The 10803-nt window shown below is 56.0% G+C and overlaps 1 protein-coding gene across 10 annotated transcripts in view; it reads left to right on the forward strand.

The window, feature by feature from the left end:
• The window catches only part of RGS12 (regulator of G protein signaling 12), a 148267-nt gene that overhangs the window by 68464 nt on the left and 69000 nt on the right, over positions 1 to 10803 (forward strand). Inside the window, exon 1 of one of the 10 annotated variants that reach the window (XM_063723298.1) lies at positions 7549 to 8611. The exons of the other annotated variants lie outside the window; for them this stretch is intronic. Coding sequence (XP_063579368.1) covers positions 8558 to 8611 — 54 coding nt within the window. The 5' untranslated portion in view covers positions 7549 to 8557. Of the gene's footprint in view, positions 1 to 7548; positions 8612 to 10803 lie in introns of those variants that run through there. 10 annotated transcript variants of the gene reach the window in all.

The following is a 10803-nucleotide window of genomic DNA, read 5'->3' on the forward strand; positions in this document are numbered from 1 at the left end:
TCAGACAGAGATGGGCTAAAGTGTTGGGGAAATGTCTTTGAGCTACACCAAGGGCCTAGAAGACAGGCCCACATGCATCAGTGCCTCTTACAGGCCAGGCTCCTGGTGGAGCTGTGTTCTTGGGACTGAGGCTTGCAGGGAACAATGCCCCCAACCTGCCTGGGGAAGTCAGTGTTGGGAGCCAGGAGCCAGCGTGTAGTGCTCTCCCTCATCACCGTCACCCACAGCAGGCTGCGGCCCCGAGGGGGATGGAGGGCAGCTGTCGGCTGTGGATGGAGCTGGGCTGGTGCACTTGGGTTTTGTTTGCAGGTTTCTCCACCTGTGTTTCCTGTCTCAAAGGGCAGCAGCAGTGAAGGAGGGGTAGGGTGCTGGGGACCGAGGTGGGGGACATGGGGTGTGGGTGGGGTTCCAGGCCCTGCCGAAGCCAGGCAGGACTGGGTCTGCAGGACCTCCTGCGAGTGCCAGGTTGAGAGCACATTTTTCCTTAGCTGTCCTAGCCAGTGTGTAGCCTCATGTCATGAAGAGAGTGTGTGCGTGTGTGTGAGGATGTGTGTGAGGGTGTCAGTGTGTGAGGATGTGTGTGAAGGTATGTGAGGGTGTATCTGTGAGGGTATGGGTTGTGCGAGGGTGTGTGTGTGAGGGTGCGAGGATGTGTGTGAGGGTGTGTTATGTGAGGGTGTGTGTATGTGAGGGTGTGTGTGAGGGTGCAAGGATGTCTGTGAGGGTGTGATGTGAGGGTTTGTGTGAGGGTGTGTGTGATGTGAGGGTTTGTGTGAGGGTGTGAGGGTGTGTGTGAGGGTGGGAGGATGTCTGTGTGGGAGTGTGTGTGAATGTATGTGAGAGTGAGGGTGTGTCAGTATGTGGGAGTGTGTGAGGCTGTGAGGGTGAGGGTGTGTGAGGGTGTGAGGGTGTGAGGGTGCGAGGGTGTCAGTGTGTGTGAGGGTGTGTGTGAAGATGTGAGGGTGTGTGTGAGGGTGTGTGTGTGAGGGTGTGTGAATGTATGTGAGAGTGAGGGTGTGTCAGTGTGGGAGTGTGAGACTGAGTGTGAGGGTGTGTGTGTGAGGGTGTGTGTGTGAGAGAGTGTGTGCATCAGTGTGAGTGTGCATGGCAAGGCCATTTGGAACGTGAAGGTGTGTGTGTGTGCACGCGCCAGTGTGAGTGTGAGGGCATGTGTGTGAGGGTGTGTATATGTGTGAGAGTGTGCATGTCTGTGAGTGCATGGCAAGGCCATTTGGAACGCGAGGGTGTGTGTGTGTGTGAGATGGTGTGTGCGCATGTGTGAAGGCATGTGTATGTGAGTGTGTGTGAGAGAGTGCGCATCAGTGAGTGTGAGGGGGTGTGTGCGCGTGAGGGTGTGTGTGTGAGTGTGCGTCAGTGAGTGTGCATGGCAAGGCTATTTGGAACTAGCAGTTCTCTCCTTACCCCATAAATCCTAGTGTTTTTGGAATTATTTCTGCAAAGTTGCATTATGTTAAAATGGAAAAAGTGACCGGTGATTATAATTTTCTATTGTTTCCCTCATCAAAGAGCTTCAGCTATTGTAAAGAGAAACAATTTTTTAAAATCTTGTTTAAGCTTGGCTAATGTTCTGTTTCTTTGACTTTCGTTTTGGGTTCCAGCCTCCCTGAGAGACCCCAAGTCTTTTAGTCAGTTGACTCCCGGTAAGGAGCCGCGGGGCCTGAACTGCTGCTTGCTGGCGGTGAGGAGAAGTGCAGCAGCAAGAGGCGAGACGGACAGGGGTGTGCGGGTTCCGCGTGTAGGAGAATCTGCTTGGGAAACCACAGCGCTGCCTGCTGTGGAGATGGACGCCGCGTCCCTCTCACCCGGCGCTCACTGCAGGGCTCCGTGCGGGAGTGAGGCGGCAGCGTGTGGACCTGCAGGCCCTCCTGGTTTGGGGCAGGCTTGGCGGGAACAGCCCAAAGACCAACAGTGGTTCCCAACAAGAGCTGGGAGGGAGTGGGGTCACCAGAGTGAAGGGAGGCAGACAGAACCCCTGGGATACAGGGGTCAGGGACTGGAAGGAAGCTTGGTACTAGAAACCTGAGAATGGCCTGGAGGGCTGGGAGGTACTTGAGGAGTGAGCGGGGGAAGCTGGAGAAGGGCAGTGCAGTGCTGGGATGGGGAGGGCACAGGCCCCCCAGGCTGGCAGAACCCATGCTGCCGGAGAGGCCGGGCACCTGGGAGTCTGGGACTCTGCTCGGTCACATTGTCTGTGGTTTCAAATGCTTCCCTCTCCGATTCTGCACGTGTCTTGAGATGGCCAGGAACTGTATTTTATTCATATTTGTGCTTTTCTCTATTCACCAGGAAAATAAGCAAGATTTATCTTAGACGAATCGTGTAACTGTTTGTAACGGTTGCTGTGTAAGCCCTGGGGATGGCCTTGTCATCTCGAGTTCTGGCTTGGATGTCACCATCCGACACTAGCACCGCGTCGCTGGCTGCACGTCGGGGCTCCTGGGCTCGTGACGTCCATCTGCTGTGACTGTGACTTGGGGCCTCCGTGTTTGAGGGCAGCCCCTGCAGCCTGTGCTGAGCTTCCTGGCACTGGGCTCCTCTCACCCAGGGGCCCTGGCAGGGGGGTTGTATCCTCAGAACCTGCTCCCGCAGATGTCCCCACGGAGGGTGGCCTGCACTGTTCCTGAGTTGCGGTTCAGTAGGGCTGGGCCAGGCAACGTCCTGCCCTTGGGAGTTTGCCCTCTACTTGAAAGAGTTGAACAAACAGCAGCAGCAGGAGACTGTCCAGGGGCTCGTGGCCCCCGGAAATGAGGCCAGGTGATGTGGGGGGTGCCCGACGCTCGGAGGGAGCCAGGGCAGGTGTTGGGACACGGCCCAGGGCCTGGGGCAGTGGGGTGTCCCAGGGACAGAGGGAGGGAGAGCCGGGCTGACACCTGGACTTAGATATTGTAAGTGTGACAGAAGCTTTGGGTAAATTTATTGCTGGGAGCTGAAGTAGAGGGCGACTGTCCTGTGCGTGGCTTGGAGAATTTGGGGGCCTTGGCTGATTTCCCATCACCTGACTTGGTGGGCGCTGCCTGGGAGAGCCAGGGTCTGGCTGCTGCAGGAGGAGGCTTGGCGCCTCTGCTTGGAAGGACCCTCCCCGTGGCGAGAGGAGGCTGGGCAGGGTGCGGGACCCAGAGGGGTGCACGCTGCACAAGGCAGGCAGAATCCAGGTGGTCACTGGATGGAGCCTCCTGCACCCAGGGCGGAAGCTGCACCTTTCCAGGGGAGCAGAAGGGGCATCCTGGGTGACAGGAGGATGAGGTGACGGCGGTTTGCAGGTTCCCCGGGAGCTGTTGGAGCCAGGAGCCTGGGCTGGAGCCTGGGAGAGACCTGGACTCAGGGACTGGGCAGAGAGGGGATGTTCAGGGCCAGGGATGGCAGACCGCAGTCCCCGGCCAGATCCACTGCCTGTTCTCGTAAATAGTCTCTCTGGGCTGCAGTTCCGTCTGCTGTTTTCATGCTACAGCGGCAGAGTGGGGTCGAGTGCGTGGGGTCGCCTGCACAGCGGGCAGTGCCTACTCTTGGCCCTTTACAGGGAGTCTGGAGGGAGGAGGGAGGGAGGACAGGTCTTGAGGGAGGGAGGAGGGAGGGAGGTGGCAGGAGCTTTTGCGTCTGTCCCCAGTGAGTTGCCTTGATTCCATCTTGAGGCCTGTGCTGTGATCTTGCCCATCCAGAGCTGTAAATCCCAGCAAAAACCGACGGAGCCCCGAGTCCGACCTCAGCCTTGGTGTGAGGCGGACACGGCCTTCTTGGCTGTTGGGTTGATAACATTGGCTTCTTCCTGGCCTCCCACTCACCTCTGGGACGACGTGCTGCACGTCACATTGTGTAGGAATGAGATCCTCACAGGCCTTTCAGAATAAGCTCCTTTTACCCTGTCTCTTAGGTTTGCGACTTTGCTGTTTTCAGAATTTAACTTAGAAATCTTTGCTTATCTTGGTCTTTCACATACTAGTCTGCTTTTTAAACCCATTATAAGGGAAATTTCCTGAACTGTCCTTAAGATCCTGTGAACTCTGGACATGTAATAGGATTCTTCAGTGCTTCAGGGCCTTCTCATTGAGTGAATGTTTGTTGAACCCCTACTATGTGCCCGACATTATTTTGGCTCTGGGGAGGCAGTGGGGAACACGCTCAGTGTTGACTCCTCCCTGACTTGTGGAGCTGGTCCTGGATGGGCTGCATGGGGCACTGTTGTGTGGGGCGTGCTCGAGGTGGAGACAGCTGTGAGCAGCTGCAGGCCAGGCGGTCGTGGGACCTCATCTGGGGGGTGCTGGCCTGGGCAGCACCATGACCCACTCGAGAAGGGCGATGGGGAAGGAAGGGAGGCAGGCAGGCAGGACCACCAGACTGTTAGGGGTTAGGGGTTAGGCGTGGGGCTGGGGCGGGTGCTGGGCAGACTGCGAAGGGTCAGACTGGCATATGGCAGCCAGCTGTCTAGTTGGTTATGCGGGGTCAGGGGTGGAGGGCAGGAGGATGGGAGAGCCCAGCTGGGGGAGATTTGAGGGCCCTGCCCATAGAGGAGCCACACCTGGGCCTTTGGCTTGGCCACCAGAGGCTCCAGGGTTAAGAGCAGGGAGAAAATCCGGGCCTGTGCTCATATCTGTGAGCTCTGCAGGTGTCTCCCAGGCACAGTCAGCAGAGGCGCTCCTCCAGTTCCTGCCTGTCTGCCTCCCACGCCCTCCTAGCTGAGAGTGAGGTGGTCCGGCCCCATGAAGGAGGCAGCAGGGCTTGTGGCCGGGGTCCACCAGGGCCGTCCCGGTTCCTGGGTGTTCCATGCTCGTCTCCTTTCTGCTGTTCAAAAACCTTCAGGAGAGAGTGCTTCTGTTCCCTCCAGGTCGAGCTGTGCCCCAGGAATGTCTGGAAAGCTCAGGAGGCCCTGGTTAGGCTGGGGCATCACGGGATGTGTCCTCCAGCGGAGACTAGTGTGGGTGGGGGCGGGAACTGGTGAGAGAGGCCTGGGAGACAGGTGAGCCTGCAAGAAGGCCCAGAGTCAAGGAGGAGCTCTTTGGCAGGTCCTGGAGACCCTGGGTCACCAACAGGCCCCTTTGCCTTCACTGGAACTTTCCAGCTAGCCAGGCCTCTCCTGGCCCCAGGACATAGCCCACGTGGGTCCTCACCTCTGCCCGGCTCAGCTCCTCCCCGTCCAGAATGCCCTCTGCCCCGCCACCCCCATCATCCCTGCTGCCCTGGCTGGACCCAGAGCTCCCATCTGCGAACTCCTCCAATCTAGCCCTGCCCGCCTGCTCACCCTGTTTTTCCAGCTCAGGACAGACCCCTGGGGAGATGAGGGGCTCCCTCTGGGTACTCAGGAAGCACATCCTGTTGTCCAGCTGGGCGGTGAGATGCAGTCCTGAGCCCCCGCTGCACCACAGCTGCCTCCAGGCTCATATGCCCACTTGCCGAGCTCACCACACAGGGGCTTCACCTTCTCTGGGATCCGCGGCGGGCCTGCGTTGGAGGGCTGAGAACGGCTCGCCCTTTCTGAGCTAGCACTCTGCCCACTTTCTCTTCACGCCCCGTCCTGGTGAGGCGGTGCCTGTGCAGCACATGATGGGGTGCTCCCGCCTTGCGGTGCTTTCTTCCTGTGCCCAGACTGGCCATGCATGTGTTTGCGAAGGGCTGTGCTGGGCTTCCCGGGCCCGGGGTCTGAACCCGACTCCCACCAGGCACTGAGTAAACACATCCATCCAAACAAGGGAGGTGCAGCACGAAGCAGGGGAGATGGGCTGGGGCCCAGAATCTTCTGGGGGTCTGGCTGTCAACAGCTCGTGGACCTCTGACCATGTGGCGGGGGGCTCATCCCTGTCTCCCCCCAGGGCACTTGCTGCTGGGGCCCTCAGGTGGTCACAGGGGGTCTCCCAGGCATGTTCTGGCCCTGCCCCATCCCTTTCCTCACCCATCTGCAGAGGGAGTTACTGGCTAGGCAGGGGAGGTCAGCAGCTGCAGAAAAGGACAGGCTCCCACAAAAGAGGAGATAGGGGCAGCCTAGAGAGAGGCAGGAGAACCTGGAGGCCCTGTTGTTAGTGACCGGACAGCAACACACAGACACCTAGCGGCCTGGGCTGCTTTGTGGGCTCTGCGGAATAAACCACATAGACAACGTGAAATCGTGTTTCTTCCTTTCCGTCCTCGATGGAACACACTGGGATGAAGATGTTTCTGTCTGAAAGAATTGAGGTGAAATCAGTTTAGCACTTAGGTGATAACCCCTCAGCAGAAGGCCCCACACACGCCCAGGCTGCCTTCGGTTCTCGGGTGCTGGTGGCTGTCCCTAGGGTCTGGGGGCCCTGGGGGGCCAGGATGCTGTTGTCCTCTGCTCTGGCCTGGAGACCACTGTCTCCTCCAAAGCTCTGTAAACTGTCAGTAGTGCAGGCCTCTCAGAAGCCAATGAGGGTAACGGGCAGGTCAGTGTCAGGGGCTCACCCGGCCACCCCAGAACCCCTTGCTGTTGTTCCAGAACCTTCAGATTGCTTTCTCTGAAAGTGTGCCTGTATGGATGTGCATGAGTGGGTGCCTGTGTGTGTGGGGGTGCCTGTGTATGTGTGTGTGTGGGGTGCCTGTGTGTGTGTGCCTGTGTGTGTGTATGCGCCTGTGTGTGTGCGTGCCTGTGTGCGGGTGCCTGTGTCTGTGTGGGTGCCTGTGCGTGTGGGTGCCTGTGTGTGTGTGGGTGTGTGCCTGTGTGTGGAGGGGGTGCCTTTGTGTGGGGGGGTGCCTGTGAGGTGCCTCTGTGTGTGTGGGTGCCTGTGTGTGTGTGTGGGTGCCTGTGTCTGTGTGGGTGCCTGTGCGTGTGGGTGCCTGTGTGTGTGTGGGTGTATGCCTGTGTGTGGAGGGGATGCCTTTGTGTGTGGGGTGCCTGTGAGGTGCCTCTGTGTGTGTGGGTGCCTGTGTGTGTGTGTGGGTGCCTGTGTGTGTGTGTGGGTGCCTGTGTGTGTGTGGGTGCCTGTGTGTGGGGGGCGTACGTGTGTGGGGGGTGCATGTGTGTGTGGGGTGCGTGTGTGTGGGGTGCATTTGTGTGTGTGGGGGGTGCCTGTGTGTGTGTGTGGTGGGGTGAGTGCTGACGAGAGGGCAGGGGACAAGGATGCTGGTTTTGTCTGAGAGATGTGGCTTAGCCCAGGAATGGTGATGTGGTCTGGGGGCCTGGTCTGTACGTGCTCCGCCTTCTGTCACACTGCCTGCCATGCCTGTCGTACCTAATGTAGACCCTCTGGTCCACAGCCCAGAGGAAGTGGGTGGGGCCATGGTAGTTAGAGGCGGGGCCCAGTCGATTAACAGGGCTTCTGAGGCCACTCCAGACCTATGGGGCTGACTGGGGGTCCCAGTAGCTTGGGCGGGAGCCCCTTCCTGGGCTGGTGACAGAAGCGGAGGTGGCGCTCCTTTCAGCAAGGAGCAGCTGTGCAGAGGGAGGTGTGGCTGCCTTGGGGGTGATTCCTCCGCTTGCTGGGGTGTGGCTGGGTGCCTGCCCCCCTGCTCCTGCAGACTCCCCCACACTTTTGTTACATGCACAGCTCCTGAGAAAAGCCTTCTAAGGAAGCGCGAGCTGCTGCGCGTTCTGCAAGCAGCCGTTGTGCATTTCTGAAACGCAGCGTGTGTCCAGTGCTGTGGGTTCTGCCCACTGAACACTCTCGTGTGGGGAATGCTCATGTTCCCCCACAGAAAGGCAGAAGCAGAGCTGGCACAGTGCCTTCCCAGCTGGCAGCCCAACCCCAGACCCCAGAGCCATGGACCTAGCCTGGTGGCCCTGTGGGCATTGAGTTTGCAGTTCCTGGGCAAGAAGCTTCCCCAGATCTAATGGCGAAGCTTCCCCCAACCTAACGTTTCAGGGTTAGGATTCCTAGAGCCCATTAGGACGAGACCCTAGATGGCCCATGCTGCGTGATTTTGACAGCAGGGAAGCACTTTGGGGTGAGCAGTTTACCCCTAAACCTCTAGAAAATTAACAGATGATTTTGCAGTTATCCCTAGGCTTTAGAAATAGTTTTCTTTTTCTTTCCTCCTTCCTTTTTAGAGCCAGGATCCATCATGGTTCACTCGCTTTCTGGTTGTTTCATGTATTTGGAGGGTAGGCAGAGCAGATCACAGAATACAGATAGCACTGAGAGGGCTTTAGGCGTGTGCCAGATCCCGCTGGCTGCCACCCAGTAAGCTGGTGCATGTGGAGGCTTAGAATAGAATCATTGGCAACTGTAATTAAGGTTGTGAACTGCACCACGATGCTAAAAAAAACAAATTCTCTGCAGCTGTTTTACTGACTGAGAAATTACCCCTATCGGCCGAAGTTTTATTCTTCTGATTTGGTAGAGGAAATAGTTTAAAAATGATCTCACAGCATGATTTATGTAAACGGCGTTTCTTTCTTTGGATGAGACAATTGAGATAGAGTCTGAAACCCTGGCAAGCCACAGCTTCCTGCAGTGTCCTGTTGCCATGGGTTACAAAGGGAGCGAGAGGGAACTTCATCGGAAATGCCTTTAAACTTTTCTAACACGCACAAGCTGCGGTGTTGAATGGTGTGTCTTAGACCCGGGTGCCTAGTGTGGCTCGGTGTCTTACAATGAATTTGGGGAAAGAGTTGTCAAACGAAACGCATGTTTCTAATGACCAGCAGGTAAGTTGTTCCGGCTTTTTCTTTTCATTTAATCAGTGGTAAGAAAGCGTGGCAGCCTGGTTATCCTGTTTTAGCAAGTGGCAGCCGTGGGACTTGCAAATGCTTGTAAGGATAAGCTTTGGAAATGTTTTTCATGTGTCTGCACCACAGCTCAAAGCGAGTGCTGCGGAGGCTCAGCCGAGGCTCTGGGACCGCAGCACGTCCCGGGCCCGACACACCCGGCCGCCGGCCTCAACCCCTTGGGAGCCCAAGCTGCCAGGTTTTAAGTCAGAACTTACAGAAAGCGTCAGATATTTTTCTTCCCTTTACCATGGTAATTCTCATAGATTTGAAAGATGTGAGTGAATTGATTTTGTTGAAATATTAATTTTAGGCTAGATAAATGTATTAAAATCTTAGGCTCTTTAAATGATGGTAGCTTAACATTTCTAAATGTAATGAGTTGATTTGGCTAATGTGCATATAGATAGCTACTGTAGATCATATTGGTGATTACTATATGAGCTTATGAAGTTGAAGTTACTCTAAAATGGCTTTTTAAAAGATTTGAGATGAAATAAAAATAATTTCTATCTTCCTTTTATGGCTGTGTTGATGCAAAGATAAAAATAAATTTAAATTATGTACAGAAGTCTTAGTAATTACTGGGCACTGATTTTGAATTCATTCTTTTCTGGGAATTGTATAATCTTAATGTTTTTCTAATATCTAATTAAAGTCTTCTGTAGAGAACCGAAGGAGAAACTACTAGTTTAGAGATGAGAGGCGTGGAGAGGTTGGGAACAGGAAAATGAGCTGCGTCCTTCCTTTTAAGTGGGAAGTAGACATGGGTCTGCTGGTCAGGGCCAGCATAAGCCTGATGAAATAACCAGCTTTCTGTGCATTTGGAAAGCTGCTTGGAAGGTGAGGCTGCGCGAGGCTGGAGGAGCAGCTCTGGTCTTCTTTGGGGCATGCCTGCTGCGGGCCGCCTCTGGCTGTCTTGGCTCAGGAGGAATGTGTTCCTGTAACCTCTGTTTCATATCCTGCATTGGAAAGTGAATTTGGGAGCTGTCTTGGGTTTAATGGGCCAGTTAATCAGTTAGCCATTTGTACTTATGTGTAGGCAGCACTTTCATCTCAGTGTATATCCAGGCAAGTTGTAGAAAATTTTGTTTTTTATTCCGAGTAAAGTCATTAAAAACCTGCCTTTGTAAGTGTCTGTTTACATGATTTGGACTTCCTTTTGAAGCTCTTGCAAATGCTTACACTGGCAGATAAGTTGTTCACGCGAGCGTATTGGAATCTGGCTGATGTGGTCATCAGGCATCAGAAGTGAGCAGCTCCCCCTCTTGCAGTCAGAGGCACAGCGGGTGGGTGGACATCTCTGCTGCAGCTCTGCCTGGCTGGGCTCTGGCCAGCAGACGAGGGGCTGGAAAGCCTCTGGGGTCGGCAGAATTGCTTCTCCTTCTAAGCCTCAGGTAGTTGTTCTAAAAAATGGGAGGGTCAGGGAATGCTGGGGTGCCGCCGTCCGTGTCCGCAGCAGCGCTCTTTTGGAGTTCTGTGTGTCTCCAGCTCCCCTCATCTTGAGGGGGAGGACGCCCCCGCCTTTGTAGGAGCTGTTGCCCGACTCCATTCAAAGAGCATGCGGGGGAGCTGCCGGGATTTCCACTTGGAGAGAATGGAGGCTCTGGCTGGCCAGATCAGTCGATCCCTGGCTTCCTGGCTTTGGCAGGCCGGGAAGATGCCCGTGCCTGTCACCTAATCGGGGCACCTCATCCTGTTTCATAAACCATGTGGCGTCAGGGGTTGCAGGCTCTGACGCTAGTTAGATGCTGAGAGGAGGCACCGAGACCCCAGCCCCAAAGAAATAGGAATTGCCTGGAGGAAGAGAGCCCTCGCAATCTGTCTGCGCACCCCTCCCAGGGTGCCCTGCTGTGGGGTGGCTGCTCTGGGCTGGGGGGCTGCTGCAGCCCTGGGCAGCCCAGCTTGAGCCTCCCTGGCAGGCAGCAGCCGTTCAGTCAGCCTGTGGCTGTCACAGGGTCTTGGGTGGGACTTTCCGGGGCAGTTCCACCTCTCCTGTGAGTCGTGGGAACAAGTCCCCACTGCAAGTGAGTGCCCAGGTGAAGGCCCTGCTGGCGCACGGCCGGACGAGCATGACAGTTGTCGCGGAGCCGCCCGAGCTGCTGGCTTCCCCGATGTTCCTCCTGTGCTCG

Source organism: Pongo abelii, chromosome 3, assembly GCF_028885655.2.
Source record: "Pongo abelii isolate AG06213 chromosome 3, NHGRI_mPonAbe1-v2.0_pri, whole genome shotgun sequence".
NCBI lineage: Eukaryota > Metazoa > Chordata > Mammalia > Primates > Hominidae > Pongo > Pongo abelii.